The sequence below is a fragment of the Oncorhynchus gorbuscha genome, unplaced genomic scaffold (genome assembly GCF_021184085.1).
Source record: "Oncorhynchus gorbuscha isolate QuinsamMale2020 ecotype Even-year unplaced genomic scaffold, OgorEven_v1.0 Un_scaffold_1337, whole genome shotgun sequence".
Classification (NCBI taxonomy): Eukaryota; Metazoa; Chordata; class Actinopteri; order Salmoniformes; family Salmonidae; genus Oncorhynchus; species Oncorhynchus gorbuscha.
The window spans coordinates 88,163-109,013 of NW_025746143.1; the positions used below are offsets into that span (position 1 = coordinate 88,163).

The 20,851-nt window shown below is 45.3% G+C and overlaps 1 protein-coding gene across 1 annotated transcript in view; it reads right to left on the reverse strand.

Annotated features, from left to right (window-relative positions):
- LOC124022329 (lysosomal-trafficking regulator-like) overlaps positions 1-20,628 on the reverse strand; it is a 92,111-nt gene extending 71,483 nt beyond the window's left edge. The window contains 2 exon segments of the mRNA XM_046337251.1: positions 18,595-18,882; positions 20,514-20,628. Of these exon segments, the coding sequence (XP_046193207.1) occupies positions 18,595-18,675 (81 nt within the window). The 5' untranslated portion in view covers positions 18,676-18,882; positions 20,514-20,628.
- Between the last annotated feature and the right edge of the window lie 223 nt (positions 20,629-20,851).

Genomic DNA, 20,851 nt, shown 5'->3' on the forward strand with positions numbered 1-20,851 from the left:
GTATTAAACCTCTTTGTTATGGCACGCCTACAGCTGAAACGTGAATAAGTATTAAATCTCCTTGTTACAGCACGCCTACAGCTGAAACGTGAATAAGTATTAAACCTCTTTGTTACGGCACGCCTACAGCTGAAACGTGAATAAGTATTAAACCTCTTTGTTATGGCACGCTTACAGCTGAAACGTGAATAAGTATTAAACCTCTGTTACGGCACGCCTACAGCTGAAACGTGAATAAGTATTAAACCTCTTTGTTATGGCACGCCTACAGCTGAAACGTGAATAAGTATTAAACCTCTGTTAACGCCTACAGCTGAAACGTGAATAAGTATTAAACCTCTTTGTTACGCACGCCTACAGCTGAAACGTGAATAAGTATTAAACCTCTGTTACGGCACGCCTACAGCTGAAACGTGAATAAGTATTAAACCTCTGTTACGGCACGCCTACAGCTGAAACGTGAATAAGTATTAATCCTCTTTGTTACGGCACGCCTACAGCTGAAACGTGAATAAGTATTAAACCTCTTTGTTACGGCACGCCTACAGCTGAAACGTGAATAAGTATTAAACCTCTTTGTTACGGCACGCCTACATAAGTGCAGGAATAAAAGGTCACATTATAAGATGCATGGACTCACTATGTGAGCAAAAAGAGTGTTTAACATAATGTTTAAATGACTACCTACCTCTCTCTGTACCCCACACACAGATAATTGTCCCACAGTCGAGCAGTGAATTTCAAAAACACAAGATTCAACCACAAAAGGCCAGGGAGGTTTTCCAATGTCTCGCAAAGAAAAGCACCTACAGGTAGATTAAAAAATAAAAAAGTTTAAAAAATAACTGCATATATCCCTTTGAGCATGGTGAAGTAATTCCTCACACTTTGGATGGTGTATCAATACACCCAGTCACTACAAAGATACAGGGTCCTTCCAAACTAAGCTGCCAAAGAGGAAACCGCTCAGGGATTTCATCATGAGGCCAACGGTGACGTTGTCACAGTTTCAGAGTGTAATAGCTGTGATAAGAGAGAACTGAGGATGGATCAACAACATTGTAGTTACTCCACAATACTAACCTAATTAACAGAGTGAAAAGAAGGAAGACAGTACAGAATACAACTATTCCAAAACATGCATCCTGCTTGCAAACAAGGCACTAACGTAGTACTGCAAAAAATGTGACAAATCTATTCACTTTTCATTCTGAATACAAAGTATTGTGTTTGGGGCAAATCCAATATATTACTGAGTACCACTTGTCAGCATAGTGTTGACTGCATCATGTTATGGGTATGCTTGTAATCATTAAGGACTGGGGAGTTTTTCAGGATAACAAAGAAATGTAATGGAGTTACGCACAGAGGAAAACCTGGTTCAGTCTGCTTTTCATCAGACAGTGGGAGATGAATTCACCTTTCAGCAGGACAATAACCTAAAACACAAGGCCACATCTACACTGGAGTTGCTAACTAAGAAGACAGTGTATGTTTGAGTGGCAGAGTTACAGTTTCGACTTAATCTACTTGAAAATCTATGGCAAGACATTAAAATGATTAACAACCAATTTGACAGAGCTTGAAGAATTTTTAAAATAGGCAAATTTTGCACAATCCAGGTGTGGAAAGCTCTTACCCAGACTAACAGCTGTAACCACAGCCAAATACGCTTCCAAAAAGTATTGACTCAGAGGTCTGAGATATTTCAGCATTTCATTAACAATAAAAATCTAAATATGTTTTCATTTTGTCATTATGGGGTATTGAGTAAAGATGGGTCAGAAAAAAAATCTATTTAATCCATTTTGAATTCAGACTAACACAACATGTAGAATAAGTCAAGGGGTGTGAATACTTCCTGAAGGAACTGTAGTCTACCTACCCACACTGTCTCTGTTGGCTAGAGAGAACGTACCAATACTTCCTGAAGGAACTGTAGTCTACCCACACTGTCTCTGTTGGCTAGAGAGAACGTACCAATACTTCCTGAAGGAACTGTAGTCTACCCACACTGTCTCTGTTGGCTAGAAAGAACGTACAAATACTTCCTGAAGGAACTGTAGTCTACCTACCCACACTGTCTCTGTTGGCTAGAGAGAACGTACCAATACTTCCTGAAGGAACTGTAGTCTACCTACCCACACTGTCTCTGTTGGCTAGAGAGAACGTACCAATACTTCCTGAAGGAACTGTAATCTACCTACCCACACTGTCTCTGTTGGCTAGAGAGAACGTACCAATACTTCCTGAAGGAACTGTAGTCTACCCACATTGTCTCTGTTGGCTAGAGAGAACGTACCAATACTTCCTGAAGGAACTGTAGTCTACCCACATTGTCTCTGTTGGCTAGAGAGAACGTACCAATACTTCCTGAAGGAACTGTAGTCTACCCACACTGTCTCTGTTGGCTAGAGAGAACATACCAATACTTCCTGAAGGAACTGTAGTCTACCCACATTGTCTCTGTTGGCTAGAGAGAACGTACCAATAGTTCCTGAAGGAACTGTAGTCTACCCACATGGTCTCTGTTGGCTAGAGAGAACGTACCAATACTTCCTGAAGGAACTGTAGGTATGAGTGGATTCAGTTATTTCAGCCACATCCGTTGCTGACAGGTGTATAAAACCGGAGCACACTGCCCATGCAATCTCCATAGACAAACATTGGCAGTATAATGACCTTACTGAAGAGCTCAGTGACTTTTAACGTGGCACTGTCATAGGATGCCACCTTCCCAACATGTCAGTTAATCCAATGTCCGCCCTGCTAGAGCTGCCCCCCGGTAAACTGTGAGTGCTGTTATTGTTAAGTGGAAACATCTAGGAGCATCAACGGCTCAGCCGTGAAGTGGTAGGCCACACAAACTCACAGAATGGGACCTGAACGTGCTGAAGCGTGTAAAAAAAATTGTCTGTCCTCGGTTGCAACACTCAGTACCGAGTTCCAAACTGACTCTGGAAGCAACGTCAGTACAATAACTGTTAGTCAAGAGCTTCATGAAATGGGTTTCCATGGCCGAGCAGCTGCACACAAGTCTAAGATCACCATGCCAAGCGTCGGCTGGAGTGGTGCACAGCTCTCTTTAGAAAAGTCGCTGGCCAGAATCCAAACCGTGGATTAGACAGTCTAGCTATCACTCAAATGAAAGCCAAACCCGTTACTTAGGAGAACTACTCGTGAGGTGATGATTCGTTGAAATGATCCAGTCATTAAAAAGCGTTTCATTCTTTGTATTGGTCATCTACCGTAAACATTGTCCTATAAGGAGATGAACGGATACTACAGGATGTAATTTATCCACTCATATATGTCGTAAACTCTAGTTTCAATTAGGTTTGTCCTTTAGAAGAACGCAAACAGTACGCATCGCCACGGTTACTGTCCTGGTTCCATTTATTTCTATACAATATCGATGGGAGTAATTGATTACAGTAGAACAAGCTAATCACTTCCTGTCTAGAGTGCTCCTTGTTAAAAAAACGTGGCCCACCACCTGGATTCAGCCTTATGTAGCAACATTTGAAATTGTGTTTTTTTTTTTACATTAGATAAAAGTAGAGACTCTGAGCTAGAAAATTGTACATCAAACACTACAGTTGAGGAAAGTAATTCTGCTTTGAAAGTTGATCAACTTGTAATTTCACTTTTGAGAAAATGGCCTGTGAATATTTCGGTATCTAGTGAAGAGCTCCTCTTTATCTACACCCATTCAGCATCGTTCACGCCCTGTTAAGCTTTAGCCCCACCCATTCAGCATCGTTCACGCCCTGTTAAGCTTTAGCCCCACCCATCTCGTTTCGCTCTCGGAGCGTTCAGAATGAACACTTGACTCTCTGGCTGATGATTGGTTTACCTCTGGATAACATGAAAACAGCCTAACCAGCTCTGAAGGCAAAAATGTCATTACGTTTCTTTGCCAACGTTTACTGACACCGGCCATATTCAACAGGTGTTTAGCTTAAGACACGAAGCTAGCATCCGACAGGATTACCAACAGACTGACCAGCGAAAAACCATAGAAGCTACATGGCAGACCAGTTCCAACCCCTCTCTCACCATGTCCAGCCAACTCATCATCTCAGCCAATCATGGCTGGTGGGAAGGTTGTTGACTTTCTGTGGCTTAACCAACTAGGCTCCTAATTTAATAATTATATTCATATTTACAGATGGCATACAAGTTTGTTATTAAGGCACATGAAAGTTCACGTGTTCCAGAAGACATTTCTGCCCCCCCCAAAAAAAAAAAAAAAAAAAAAAAAATGGATAACATTTTGATAAAAATAAAATATATTTAAAAAAATAATCTTCAAGCAGCTCTCCTGTGAAGTCGTGCCTTGTGACATACGCCTAGTTTCCTGATACGAGTCACAGATGTCAGCGTAGAGCCGTGTCATAGTGAAACAGAAGTAAATCACAGGATTACTCATAACACAGTGTCTCGGTGCTGTTCTGGTGCAGAGCCAAAACACTACCGGGGGGCTAGGGTCAGTTTGTTATATCTGGAGTACTTCTCCTGTCCTTTTCGGTGTCCTGTGTGAATCTAAGTGTGCGTTCTCTAATTCTCTCCTCTCTTTCTCTCTCTCGGAGGACCTGAGCCCTAGGACCATGCCCCAGGACTACCTGACATGATGACTCCTTGCTGTCCCCAGTCCACCTGGCCATGCTGCTGCTCCAGTTTCAACTGTTCTGCCTTACTATTATTCAACCATGCTGGTCATTTATGAACATTTGAACATCTTGGCCACGTTCTGTTATAATCTCCACCCGGCACAGCCGGAAGAGGACTGGCCACCCCACATATGCTCTCTCTAATTCTCTCTTTCTTTCTCTCTCTCGGAGGACCTGAGCCCTAGGACCGTGCCCCAGGACTACCTGACATGATGGCTCCTTGCTGTCCCCAGTCCACCTGACTGTGCTGCTGCTCCAGTTTCAACTGTTCTGGCTTATTATTATTCGACCATGCTGGTCATTTATGAACATTTGAACATCTTGGTCATTTTCTGTTATAATCTCTACCCGGCACAGCCAGAAGAGGACTGGCCACCCCACATAGCCTGGTTCCTCTCTAGGTTTCTTCCTAGGTTTTGGCCTTTCTAGGGAGTTTTTCCTAGCCACCGTGCTTTTACACCTGCATTGTTTGCTGTTTGGGGTTTTAGGCTGGGTTTCTGTACAGCACTTTGAGATATCAGCTGATGTACGAAGGGCTATATAAATAAATTTGATTTGATTTGATTTACCTAACGACTCGGTACCAGAGAGTGCCAAAACACTACCTAACGACTCTGTACCAGAGAGTGCCAAAACACTACCTAACGACTCTGTACCAGAGAGTGCCAAAACACTACCTAACGACTCTGTACCAGAGAGTGCCAAAACACTACCTAACGACGCGGTACCGCGTGTAGGGGTGTTCCTACTACAGCCAGACAGACTGACAACATTTGACGCCTCCTGTCCTGAACATAGGACTGTCCTACATTCGATACACCTCCTGTCCTGATCATAGGAGAGACGTACATTTGATGCCTCCTGTCCTGATCATAGGAGAGACCTATATTTGATGCCTCCTGTTCTGTGTATCAGGAAGTCACCTAAACATTTGGCCACTGAAGCCTCACTACTGAAGCTTAACGTGAAAGATGTTTCCTACTTCTTTTCAAATCATTTAACTTCTGCCATGATACTGTAATCTGTCCCAAAGCTGATCCTGAAACACCATCTGTTTTGCAGCTTCTGCCATGATACTGGACTCTGTCCCAAAGCTGATCCTGAAACACCATCTGTTTGCAGCTTCTGCCATGATACTGGAATCTGTCCCAAAGCTGATCCTGAAACACCATCTGTTTGCAGCTTCTGCCATGATAGTGGAATCTGTCCCAAAGCTGATCCTGAAACACCATCTGTTTTGCAGCTTCTGCCATGATACTGGAATCTGTCCCAAAGCTGATCCTGAAACACCATCTGTTTTGCAGCTTCTGCCATGATACTGGAATCTGTCCCAAAGCTGATCCTGAAACACCATCTGTTTGCAGCTTCTGCCATGATAGTGGAATCTGTCCCAAAGCTGATCCTGAAACACCATCTGTTTGCAGCTTCTGCCATTATACTGGAATCTGTCCCGAAGCTGATCCTGAAACACCATCTGTTTTGCAGCTTCTGCCATGATACTGTAATCTGTCCCAAAGCTGATCCTGAAACACCATCTGTTTTGCAGCTTCTGCCATGATACTGGACTCTGTCCCAAAGCTGATCCTGAAACACCATCTGTTTGCAGCTTCTGCCATGATACTGGAATCTGTCCCAAAGCTGATCCTGAAACACCATCTGTTTGCAGCTTCTGAATGATTGATGCCGTTTTGTTGTGAGACACACCGTGTTCTGTACTACCAGGCTGGAGTCTCTACTGAACTGGCATGTGTTGTTGGGACAGAGAGGAGAATACCAGGTTACAATCAACCTCATGATGTGATCATGATGTCGCCTGTAAGGTCACTGGCATCCTGACCTGCATAGTACGAATGGACAGACAGGACATGAACTAGTCATCAGCTGAGAACAGGGACCAGAGACAGACAGGACATGAACTAGTCATCAGCTGAGAACAGGGACCAGAGACAGACAGGACATGAACTAATCATCAGCTGAGAACAGGGACCAGAGACAGACAGGACATGAACTAGTCATCAGCTGAGAACAGGGACCAGAGACAGACAGGACATGAACTAGTCATCAGCTGAGAACAGGGACCAGAGACAGACAGGACATGAACTAGTCATCAGCTGAGAACAGGGACCAGAGACAGAGACAGACAGGTTACAGATACTGCATAGTCTATGAGAGACAGACAGAGACACGGCTACAGACAAACGACTGTGATCATGCTCTCCATAGCTGCTGTGAGTAAGACCTTGAAACAGGTCAACATTCACAAAGCAGCAGGGCCAGACGGATTACCAGGGCGAGGACTCAGAGCACTGACCAGCTGGCAAGTGTCTTCACTGACATTTTCAACCCTTCCTGACCCAGTCAAATAACTACACGGCTATATACAGGGAGGTAATGACGTGGCTATATACAGGAGGTAATGACGTGGCTATATACAGGGAGTACCAGGTAATAACATGGTTATATACAGTGAGGTAATAACATGGCTATATACAGGGAGGTAATAACATGGTTATATACAGGGAGTACCAGTACTAAGACGACGTGCAGGGGTACCAGGTAATTGAGGTAGATCTGAATATGAACTATTAATACTATGAATTAATGATTCACTGTTAGTCTACACCTGTTGTTTACGACCAGCCAGGGAGCATTTCCCTGTTAGTCTACACCTGTTGTTTACGACCAGCCAGGGAGCATTTCACTGTTAGTCTACACCTGTTGTTTACGACCAGCCAGGGAGCATTTCACTGTTAGTCTACACCTGTTGTTTACGACCAGCCAGGGAGCATTTCACTGTTAGTCTACACCTGTTGTTTATGAAGCATGTGACAAAGAACATTTGATTTGAACATTTGATTTGAGACAGATGCAGAGTCTGTGTGGGTGGAGCGGCCTGCCACCGTGCGTCTCCATCACACAGCTGGGTAACTATGGAAACCCCTGACATCAGCACAACAGAGAGAGAAGAGAATTGCAGGGTTGTCGAGCACACGCACGCACACACACACACAAATAATAAATCGTAGCCCTCTGCAGTACAAGCACCAGACCAATAGGGAGGGTCTCTAGTTAAATACACCAGGGAAGCCCTCACAGGACAGATAACTAGACAGACTGGGACTGAATCATGTTGATTCAGCTGTTATCCCGGGCCACTGATCCACTGAGGCAGAGACATATAGAGACATGAGGAGATCAGCACAGCTCTGCTTGCTATCAGGTGAGAGATCGAGTACAGGAGAGAGAGGGCTGTCTGTCACCAGAGAGAGGAAAGAGGGCTGTCTGTCACCAGAGAGAGAGGAAAGAGGGCTGTCTGTCACCAGAGAGAGAGGAAAGAGGGCTGTCTGTCACCAGAGAGAGAGGAAAGAGGGCTGTCTGTCACCAGAGAGAGAGGAAAGAGGGCTGTCTGTCACCAGAGAGAGAGGAAAGAGGGCTGTCTGTCACCAGAGAGAGAGGAAAGAGGGCTGTCTGTCACCAGAGAGAGAGGAAAGAGGGCTGTCTGTCACCAGAGAGAGGGGAAAGAGGGCTGTCTGTCACCAGAGAGAGGGGAAAGAGGGCTGTCTGTCACCAGAGAGAGGGGAAAGAGGGCTGTCTGTCACCAGAGAGAGGAGAGAGCTGTCTGTCATCAGAGAGGAGAGAGAGCTGTCTGTCATCAGAGAGGAGAGAGAGCTGTCTGTCATCAGAGAGGAGAGAGCTGTCTGTCATCAGAGAGAGAGAGAGCTGTCTGTCATCAGAGAGGAGAGAGAGAGAGAGAGAGAGAGAGAGAGAAGAGAGAGAGAGAGAGAGAGAGAGAGAGAGAGAGAGAGAGAGAGAGAGAGAGAGAGAGAGAGAGAGAGAGAGAGAGAGAGAGAGAGAGAGAGAGAAAGCTGTCTGTTATCAGGTGAGTTAAAGGGGAGGAGAGAGAGCTGTTTGTTATCAGGTGAGTTAGAGGGGAGGAGAGAGCTGTTTGTTATCAGGTGAGAGAGAGGAGAGAGAGCTGTTTATCAGGTGAGAGAGAGGAGAGAGAGCTGTTTATCAGGTGAGTGAGAGAGGAGAGAGAGCTGTTTGTTATCAGGTGAGTGAGAGAGCTGTTTGTTATCAGGTGAGTTAGAGGGGGAGGAGAGAGAGCTGTTTGTTATCAGGTGAGTGAGAGAGAGAGGAGAGAGAGCTGTTTTATCAGGTGAGTGAGAGAGAGAGCTGTTTGTTATCAGGTGAGTGAGAGAGAGAGCTGTTTGTTATCAGGTGAGTGAGAGAGAGAGCTGTTTGTTATCAGGTGAGTGAGAGAGAGAGCTGTTTGTTATCAGGTGAGTGAGAGAGCTGTTTGTTATCAGGTGAGTTAGAGGGGGAGGAGAGAGAGCTGCAGCAGCAGGGATGAAACTAGATTAATTATACCAAGAGAGGAAGATGCTACAAACACTGTCATTACACCCAGTGTGTGGACTGCTGTGTGCATGAGAGAGGCACACAGATGATGTTACCCAGCCTGTCATTAAACAGAGCCACGATAATATCTCAGAAGAGAGAACAGACTGAGGCAGCTGCTGCTACTCTGTTGTACACGGTGGAGGGGGGGGGTCTCCATGGCAACTGGGGACATGAGTAGTAGTAGTCATTCTGAACCCTGTCATACCAGAGGGGCGGAGTGGCCCTCCAAACACCTGACTGACCCCAATTTCACAAAAGACACTGACTGATATTGAAGCTCATTTGCTTTAATGCATGTTGTCCTCACTTCAAATCCAAAAAGTTTATTGGTCGCATGCAGTTATGCAGTTGTTATGTAAAGTTTCTAGCGCAGACAACGCAGCAGTATCTACAAATACCTCATCCAAGAGAGTTAAAAAGAGCAAGAAATCAAGACATATCAGAATGAGCAACGTCAGAGTCCGGAATATAAATGTGCTGTACATATACAGAGCATTCTGAAAGTATTCAGACCCCCCCTTGACCTTTTCCACATTTTGTTACGTTACAGCCTTATTCTAAATTGAATGAACTCTTCTTCCCCCCCTCAGTCTACACCCCATAATGACAAAGCAAAAACTAGAAAGGTTTGCTCATTTACAAAAATGAATAAATAAATCACAAGTATTCAGACCCTTTACTCAGTACTCTGGCTGGGCAACTCAAGGATATTCAGAGACTTGTCCCGAAGCCACTCCTGCGTTGTCTTGGCTGTGTGCTTATGGTCATTGTCCTGTTTGAAGGTGAACTTTCTCCCCAGTCTGAGGTCCTGAGTGCTCTGGAGCAGGTTCATCTCATCTCTTTACCTTGCTCCATTCATCTTTGCTTTCATCAAGACTAGTCTCCCAGTCCCTGCCGCTGAAAAACATCCCCACAGCATGTTGCCGCCACCATGCTTCACTCTAGGGATGGTGCCAGGTTTCCTCTAGATGTGACACTTGGCATTCAGGCCATAGTTCAAACTTGGTATCATCAGACTAGATCATCCTCTTTCTCATGGTCCGAGAGTCTTCAGGTGCCTTTTGGCAAACTCCAAGCTGGGCTGTCATGTGCCTTTTACTGAGGAGTGGCATCCGTCTGGTCACTCTACCATAAAGTACTGATTGGTGGAGTGCTGCAGAGATGGTTGTCCTTCTGGAAGGTTCTCCCATCTGCACAGAGGAACTCTGGAGCTCTGTTAGAGTGACCATTGACTTCTTGGTAATCTCCCTGACCAAGATCATTCTCCCCAGATTGCTCAGTTTGGCTGGGCGGCCAGGTCTAGGAAGAGTCTTGGTTGTTCCAAACTTCTTCCATTTAAGAATGACGGAGGTCAATGTGATCTTGGGGAACTTCAATCCTGTAGAGAGTTTTTTGGTACCCTACCCCCAGATTTTTGCTCTGACATGCACTGAACTGTGGGACCTTATATAGACAGGTGTGTCTTTCCAAATAATTTCAATCATTTGAATTTACCACAGATGGACTTCAATCAAGTGGTAGAAACATGTCAAGGATGATAGAGAATTTCAATAAGCATTTTTCTTCAGCTTGCCATGCTTTCCACCTGGCTACCCCTACCCCGGTCAACTGCCCTGCACCCCCACAGCAAATTACCCAAGCCTCCCCCATTTCTCCTTCACCCAAATCCAGTTGGCTGATGTTCAGAAAGAGCTGCAAAATCTGGACCCCTACAAATCAGCCGGGCTATATAATCTGGACCCTCTTTCTAAAAATTATCCGCCGCAATTGATGCAACCCCTATTTCTAGCCTGTTCAACATCTTTCGTGTCGTCTGAGATTCCCCAAAAAAGCTGCCGCGGTCATCCCCCTCTTCAAAGGGGGTGACACTCTAGACCCAAACTACTACAGACCTATAACCATCTAAAGTCTTCGAAAGCCAAGTGAACAAACAGATCACCGATGATTTAGAATCCCACCGTACCTTCTCCGCTATGCAATCTGGTTTCCGAGCTGGTCACGGGTGCACCTCAGCCACGCTCAAGGTCCTAAACGATATCATAACCGCCATCGATAAAAGACAATACTGTGCAGCCGTTTTCATTGACCTGGCCAAGGCTTTCGACTCAATCACCGCATTCTTATCGGCAGAATCAACAGCTTTGGTTTCTCAAATTACTGCCTCCCCTGGTTCACCAACTACTTCTAGAGTTAAGTATGTCAAATTGGAGGGCCTGTTGTCCAGACCTCTGGTAGTCTCTATGGGGGTGCCACAGGGTTCTCAGGCTTGCTGCGGGTGATTCCTTGATCCACCTCTATGCAGACGACATCATTCTGTATACTTCTGGCCCTTCTTTGGACACTGTTATTAACTAAACCTCCAGACGAGCTTCAATGCCTTACAACTCTCCTTCCGTGATCTGCACCTGCTCTTAAATACAAGTAAAACTAAATGCATGCTCTTCAATCGATTGCTACCTGCCCGCCCGTCGAGCATCACTACTCTGAATCGTTCCGACATAGAATATGTGGACAACCACAAATACCTAGGTGTCTGGTTAGACTGTAAACTCTCCTTCCAGACTCACATTAAGCATCTCCAATCCTAAATTAAATCTAGAATCAGCTCCTTATTTCACAACAAAGCATCATTCACTTATGCTGCCAAACATACCCTCGTAAAACTGACTATCCTACAGATCCTTGAATTCAGCGATGTCATTTACAAAATAGCCTCCAACACTCTACTCAGCAAATTGGATGCAGTTTATCACAGTGCCATCCGTTTTGTCACCAAAGCCCCATATACAGTGGGGAGAACAAGTATTTGATGACCTGCAAAATCGGCAGGTTTTCCTACTTACAAAGGATGTAGAGGTCTGTCATTTTTATCATAGGTACACTTCAACTGTGAGAGACGGAATCTAAAACAGAAATCCAGAAAATTACATTGTATGATTTTTAAGTAATTAATTTGCGGGAGAAGGTTTGTAGCTTGTCAGGAGTGAGGCGTTGGTGTCTGCGACGTGGATGACTTTCCCTTTCTGAATCTGGGATTGTTTGGAGTCCCTTCCACATGCGTTTCGTGTTTGAGCTGTTGAATTGTGACTCCAAATTGTCCCTGTACTGTCGTTTTGCCCCGATGGCCTTGGAGGTCAAAGCTGGTCTGTTTGCACACGTCCATGTTCCCAGTCACCTTGCTGTGGATAAATGTGGTGGTTCTCGCATTCAGCTTCACACAAATGCTGCCATCTATCCACGGTTTTTGGTTTGGATAAGTTCTCATCGTCACAGTAGGTACATCTTCTATGCACTTCCTGGTGAACCCAGACACAGTCCGTGTATATGTCGATACTATTCCCAGAGAGGCCACCTGGAACATTTCTCAGTCCGAGTGATCAAAACAGTCTTGGAGCTCAGATTGGTCAAACCAACATTGAACAGTCCTTACCACGGGTGTATCGGCACCTAAGCATCGTATTGTGAGGTCCCTGGCAATTTACAACCCTAGATAATATATCTGGAGAAAGCCATGATTCTGTATAAGAGAGTATGTCTCTCTGGAAGGAGATCCTCGTCCTGAGCTCACCTACTTTATTGTCCTGGGACTGAACGTTAGCGAGTAATATACTCCGACGTGGTGGATGGTTTGCTCGCTGCCTGAGCCTGACTACAAACTCATTTCTCATCTCTGGCGTCGACTTTATGGTATAGCACCTGGGATGAACGAGGTCACATTTATAGCGAGTGACTGCCAATCTAATGTCAAAGCTATTTATGGCGAGTGACTGCCAATCTCATGTCAAAGCTATTTATGGCGAGTGACTGCCAATCTCATGTCAAAGTCTATTTATGGCGAGTGACTGCCAATCTCATGTCAAAGCTATTTATGGCGAGTGACTGCCAATCTCATGTCAAAGCTATTTATGGCGAGTGACTGCCAATCTCATGTCAAAGCTATTTATGGCGAGTGACTGCCAATCTCATGTCAAAGCTATTTATGGCGAGTGACTGCCAATCTCATGTCAAAGCTATTTATGGCGAGTGACTGCCAATCTCATGTCAAAGCTATTTATGGCGAGTGACTGCCAATCTCATGTCAAAGCTATTTATGGCGAGTGACTGCCAATCTCATGTCAAAGCTATTTATGGCGAGTGACTGCCAATCTCATGTCAAAGCTATTTATGGCGAGTGACTGCCAATCTCATGTCAAAGCTATTTATGGCGAGTGACTATCTCATGTCAAAGCTATTTATGGCGAGTGACTGCCAATCTCATGTCAAAGCTATTTATGGCGAGTGACTGCCAATCTCATGTCAAAGCTATTTATGGCGAGTGACTGCCAATCTCATGTCAAAGCTATTTATGGCTGTAGGTAATAATACTAGAAACGTTCATAATGTAAGAAATAACACACACAAAAAAAACATACTGCAAAGTTGGATAGGAGCTAGAAAACAGGGCAACCGTGTCTGTAGGCGCCATCTTGTCACTTCTCTCTCCCTCCTTGACTGCTCCTCTTCTCTCCTCTCTCCAGAGAGAAGAGCAGTCGATGAGGGAGAGACGAGAGAGGACAACTTACACCAATGGTGAATTGGCTTTTAATATCCAATGGAAGAAAGAAAGAAAAAAAAAATCCTCTCCGCTTTTCAAAACACCTACCCCAGAATCATCCCAGACCTGTTGGTTACCACACCACGAACTACTCATAGTCAGAGGAGTGAGGACCATGGCTTAATTTGAACACAACTAGAGCTTCAGCTACGAGCCTAAGTGATACATCAATGCTTTTACAGAAGGAGCAGAGGACACCATACAAATAGCTTGTATTTGAATGGAGGATACCTCGTCTCCTTTCTGAAGCCTACAGTAACTAGGTCATTGTTAGAAGACCCAGTATATCTCCATAGAAACAAGTGATCTTGTGACTTCCCCCTTGACAAAAAAGCACTATTAAGGCTCAGTATGACTCAGAGCAGAGCGCTACGAGTCCACGGAATACGCAATGCTGTGAATATCCAGGATAGGGCCCGGATTCATAAGGCAGTTGTGAACTGGGGTCAGCTTTTGCCTTCTGATCATAATGAATAGGATTAAAATGGACAACAGGGGACCTGATCTGAGATCAGTGGCTCTGCAGTCCAATCCCAGGCTTTACTCTGGTGGTTGAGCAGACTAATCGGAGTCTGGTGATCTCTCTGTTGAAGACTCACGGTCATGGGGTGAGAGGTACCAGAAAGAGAGGGGGAGGTGGAGTTGGAACACAACAGATAGGCCTGGGAGAGGTCAGAAGAACCAGCCAGATACACCAGTGAGAGGAGGGAGGTGCCATCAGTTTATATGGTGTAGTGGTGGCCTGGGAGAGGTCAGAACTAAACAACTTCCTCCAAAACAGACAGCTCAGTTTGGTAGTTACTATTTTACTCAGGCCCTTCAGGCTGGGCTCAGTCTAGTAACTGAGAAAAAGCCCTGTGCTTCGTATTCTTGGCCAGACAGACACCCAGCAGGCAAGCTGTGGTTAACACTCACACCCACCTAATCAACTATGCTGTAACTCACAGCTCCTCCGTCCGTCTCATGCTGGCTTGTCTATCAGTTAAAACCAGGCTTCAAACACACTTTTGAAAGATGGAATTTAATGACTTTTCTATTAATTATACATTACTTTTAATTAAATTTCCATGACCAACAATTGTAAACATTCAATTGCCAAAACAAACTGTTAGGTTCACATTGGGTAGAGATCAATAGAAAAATAGGAAATTACTATGAAATAATACAATATTGATTTATTTTTCAACATTCATCTCTACTCAGGCAGTAACAGCCAGACAATGTTGTCCTCATACTGTACTGCCTGTGGCCCCTCTGTCTGTGGCTAGTCTGCCTAAGTATGCTGCAGAGCTGACTGACTAAATCATTGTACTTGTTTATCAGAGTAGATAAGGTATACTTCCACAAACTATCTCTATCCCTCGCTCTTGTTGTGTTGCGTACATTCTTCTCTCATAAGGTAAATGCACTTTGTTTCTAAACTAAATTAGCAGGTGTAAAAGTGTATCCATCTCCGTCCAAACCAGAAAGAACCGTCACAGTGGATTATGGCCATTGTAGTTAATTACCACGTTTCTGCCTGAATGAGGTTGAATATTATTTTACTTAATAAAAACTACAACTCTCTTCAGCCCAGCGTCCCACATGGTTCATCTACAAATCAGGTCAAGAACGAACGGTCATCTAGTTGTTTAATAACCAGGGAGAAAAAAAATACATTTTAGTTAATCGCTCAGCACAAGATTAAACAGACCAGTCAACACACACACAGCCTCTGACCTACTCAGTTCCCATTTAGAAAGACATGATTGAGGTTTTAGTGAACTACCACTTGGCATCCACACCAGACCACAGCCACATCACAAGTAAATCCAGACTTCAAGTAGTCTAAACTAGTCTGTATAGCAGTGATGATGTGGCACAGAAGAGACCTTCTATATTAACACAGGCTGCACTAGTCTATAGTCCTCTAAACTAGTCTGTATAGAAGAAGAGACCTTCTATATTAACACAGGCTGCACTAGTCTATAGTCCTCTAAACTAGTCTGTATTGAAGAAGAGACCTTCTATATTAACACAGGCTGCACTAGTCTATAGTCCTCTAAACTAGTCTGTATAGAAGAAGAGACCTTCTATATTAACACAGGCTGCACTAGTCTATAGTCCTCTAAACTAGTCTGTATAGCAGTGATGATGTGGCACAGAAGAGATCTCCCATATTAACACACAGGCTAGCCTCTTTGCCATACGGGTGGCAGGTAGCCTAGTGGTTAGAGCATACGGGTGGCAGGTAGCCTAGTGGTTAGAGCATTGGGGAGGCAGGTAGCCTAGTGGTTAGAGCATTGGGGAGGCAGGTAGCCTAGTGGTTAGAGCGTTGGGTGGCAGGTAGCCTAGTGGTTAGAGCGTTGGGTGGCAGGTAGCCTAGTGGTTAGAGCGTTGGGGTGGCAGGTTGCCTAGTGGTTAGAGCGTTGGGCTCGAATTCCCGGGGGGCAAGCAGACGGGCCGTGCACCTAGGGGCAAGCAGACGGGCCGGGCACCTAGGGGCAAGCAGACGGGCCGGGCACCTAGGGGCAAGCAGACGGGCCGGGCACCTAGGGGCAAGCAGACGGGCCGGGCACCTAGGGGCAAGCAGACGGGCCGGGCACCTAGGGGCAAGCAGACGGGCCGGGCACCTAGGGGCAAGCAGACGGGCCGGGCACCTAGGGGCAAGCAGACGGGCCGGGCACCTAGGGGCAAGCAGACGGGCCGTGCACCTAGGGGCAAGCAGACGGGCCGTGCACCTAGGGGCAAGCAGACGGGCCGTGCACCTAGGGGCAAGCAGACGGGCCGGGCACCTAGGGGCAAGCAGACGGGCCGGGCACCTAGGGGCAAGCAGACGGGCCGTGCACCTAGGGGCAAGCAGACGGGCCGTGCACCTAGGGGCAAGCAGACGGGCCGTGCACCTAGGGGCAAGCAGACGGGCCGTGCACCTAGGGGCAAGCAGACGGGCCGTGCACCTAGGGGCAAGCAGACGGGCCGTGCACCTAGGGGCAAGCAGACGGGCCGTGCACCTAGGGGCAAGCAGACGGGCCGTGCACCTAGGGGCAAGCAGACGGGCTGTGCACCTAGGGGCAAGCCGAAACAGATGTTTCCCCACAAATGTTTTCCTCGATCAGCGTAATCCTGTGATGAACGATCACCATTCTTATACTCCTGAGTTGGTCTAATCTCCTTACCGGAAAAATCTACAAAGTAGACCATGTGGCTTACCGGACCCCAGTTAAGTAATGACCAGTGGTATAATGAATAGCAGCAAACAGCCCATTAAGCCATTATACTACTGGTATCCATGTGCATTAGAGCCAATGTCTCTATATTAGGCTAGTATACTGCAGTAGGGATTTTCCACATCTACAGTAGTGTATTTCACTTATTCATTGACAGAAACCTACTTTTAAAAAGTCATACAACAACAACAATCAGGCTGTAACAGCTGTAACGTGAATGACACTTTTAACCACAACAACCACAACAATCAGGCTGTAACGTGAATGACACTTTTAACCACAACAACAATCAGGCTGTAACAGCTGTAACGTGAATGACACTTTTAACCACAACAACAACAACCAGGCTGTAACGTGAATGACACTTTTAACCACAACAACAATCAGGCTGTAACAGCTGTAACGTGAATGACACTTTTAACCACAACAACAACAACCAGGCTGTAACGTGAATGACACTTTTAACCACAACAACAACAACCAGGCTGTAACGTGAATGACACTTTTAACCACAACAACCAGGCTGTAACGTGAATGACACTTTTAACCACAACAACAATCAGGCTGTAACAGAATGACACTTTTAACCACAACAACAAACAACCAGGCTGTAACGTGAATGACACTTTTAACCACAACAACAACAACAACAGGCTGTAACGTGAATGACACTTTTAACCACAACAACCAGGCTGTAACGTGAATGACACTTTTAACCACAACAACAACAACAACCAGGCTGTAACGTGAATGACACTTAACCACAACCACAACAACAATCAGGCTGTAACAGCTGTAACGTGAATGACACTTTTAACCAAAACAACCAGGCTGTAACGTGAATGACACTTTTAACAACAACAACAACCAGGCTGTAACGTGAATGACACTTTTAACCACAACAACAACAACAACCAGGCTGTAACGTGAATGACACTTTTAACCACAACAACAACAACAACCAGGCTGTAACGTGAATGACACTTTTAACCACAACCACAACAACAATCAGGCTGTAACAGCTGTAACGTGAATGACACTTTTAACCAAAACAACAACAACAACAACCAGGCTGTAACGTGAATGACACTTTTAACCACAACAACAACAACAACCAGGCTGTAACGTGAATGACACTTTTAACCACAACAACAACAACAACCAGGCTGTAACGTGAATGACACTTTTAACCACAACAACCACAACAACAACCAGGCTGTAACGTGAATGACACTTTTAACCACAACAACCACAACAACAATCAGGCTGTAACAGCTGTAAAGTGAATGACACTTTTAACCACAACAACAACAACCAGGATGTAAGGTGAATGACACTTTTAACCACAACAACCAGGCTGTAACGTGAATGACACTTTTAACCACAACAACCACAACAACAATCAGGCTGTAACAGCTGTAACGTGAATGACACTTTTAACCACAACAACAACAACCAGGCTGTAACGTGAATGACACTTTTAACCACAACAACCACAACAACAATCAGGCTGTAACAGCTGTAACGTGAATGACAGTTTTAACCACAACAACCACAACAACAATCAGGCTGCAACAGCTGTAACGTGAATGACACTTTTAACCACAGAAAAAGTATCTTGTGCCATAGGAGTTGTGTTGTGGCCAGCTCTGGTCCGGGTCGTTAGCTTCGTAGTGCCCTGGACCAAAGCTACGCTGTGGCTTGCTACTGGACCTACCTGTAGCTCTGCTCCTTGTACTCGGCAGTCCATGTACTTCTCCCAGGCAAAGGCCAGGTTAGCCAGGTGTGGATTGGCCATGTCCCCGGACTGTAGGTCTACTCCAGGCAGCAGAACAAGGTGCGGTTGGGGACAGTGACTGACTCACTCCTCATCGGAGGAAGTCAAATGCTAACCAGGCCCAGGGGCAGCTCAGTTTATCCTAGTGAGTCACACATAGTCCATGATGTCTGGCTGTAGCTAGATCAGATGGTTGAAACTGTTGGTGTTGCTTCTGTTTGTTGGTTCCTGCAGAAAACATAATAAAACAAGTGTTGACACTTTTGCAAACATAATCATCTTGTTGGGTGTCTGTACAGAAAGAAAGCTCTGTACATGGTCATCTGCTAGCTAGCTATATGTTTAAACGAATATGTTGCCAATAAATGACTTTTTTTTAAATAATTTCCACTCTTCTCACATCATAACTAACTTATTAAACAATAGCAGGCGTTAAAGAAATGACTGAAACTAGATCCCCAACATACTGGTCTCGAGAAGAAAATTAACTGTTGGGGGCGCTTCTCTTCAACCACTCAACCAATCCAGTAAATGTAGAAGAGTTGAGAGGGAATGTCCACTTGTTAAACAGATACCTTAACACATTGTTGTCTCTGTGTCCAGTATGAAATAAGTTAGTTTTGGGAGCCAATGCTAACCAGCGATAGCGCAATGACTAAGTCTTTGGGTATCTGCTAGCATGCTAGTAGATACACAGACTTCCATTCATTGCGATAACGCTATTTAGCATTGGCTCCCAAAACAATCTCTTAACTTATTTCATACCGGACACAGAGACATAAAATGGTATCCACGAGTTCATCTGACTCTGTGGAAGTAGATAAATGGCCAATTTGCCAAAATCTCAAAAGTATCCCTTTAACGTCCAAAAGCGAAAGTCGCATCGCAGGCTCTCTTGGGGACTCGGCAAAGGCTACTGACGTGTTCAACCCATCTGTGAACTCGGGAAAATACGAGGTCAAATCATAACGTCAGCGAAGTTCAGGTCGAAAAGTCAGAGCCCTAGAATGAAGGCCCATTCAAATCGACCCCCCCCCCCCCCTGATTTCCCAGTTGTTTTGAACGCACTGAAAGTCGGAGATCTCTCAGTTCCCAGTTGCTTTGAACGCACTGAAAGTCGGAGATCTCTCAGTTCCCAGTTGCTTTGAACGCACTGAAAGTCGGAGATCTCTCAGTTCCCAGTTGCTTTGAACGCACTGAAAGTCGGAGATCTCTCAGTTCCCAGTTGCTTTGAACGCACTGAAAGTCGGAGATTTCTCAGTTCCCAGTTGCTTTGAACGCACTGAAAGTCGGAGATCTCTCAGTTCCCAGTTGCTTTGAACGCACTGAAAGTCGGAGATCTCTCAGTTCCCAGTTGCTTTGAACGCATTGAAAGTCGGAGATCTCTCAGTTCCCAGTTGTTTTGAACGCCGCATACATCACAACCGACTGCATGGTAACCGCTGGCTAGTAGCTGTCAATAGTTGCTAGCCTTAGATAGCATATTAGCGACATAGCTAGCTACGCTAACTTATTGTGTCCGGCGCAAGCAGCAAACCGCACATTTCAAAATTAAAATCCTGGCCGGTGCTTATTGTCTGAAAATGAGAAGGCTAGATAGTAGAATTGCGGGCTCTGGTGTTGGGGAAAAAGCCACAAGGACTAAATTTGCCCGTTATAGACTGTCTCAGCTGTGTAGCTAACTAGCTAGCTCGAGCTGTCAAACTGAAACGTCCCGCATTTCCAACGACGGGTCTGCACAACGAAACGATACCAAACCGTCCTAAAAAAAAGCCTTTAGAAAGCTTCAAACGATCACTCTTTCACTTTTACAAGCGTCTGAAAATGGCAAGTCACGTCATGTAGTTATTCTCACATACCCGTTCGTTCCCAGGAGAGTATCCAGGATGCTTTCCAAGCGGTAAACTATCCACCGTATCATACCGAATAGACAAACGGAGGACGACAAAAACCGCCACGGACCTGTGGGCTAGTCGCCATTGGATGAAAAAAAAGAGGCTTTAACCCCCGCCCCCTATCAATCAATCATGTTCTGTACGGACACGCTCTGACAGACCTGTCAATCAGCTGACGTCATCAGCGTGTCCCCTCTGTGGGCGGGCTCTCTCTCTCTCTCTCTCTCTCTCTGTCTTACAGCACAGTGGCTGTTACAAAGGGGCACACGACGAGCAGACCATTTTCACGGGATGCAAGAGAG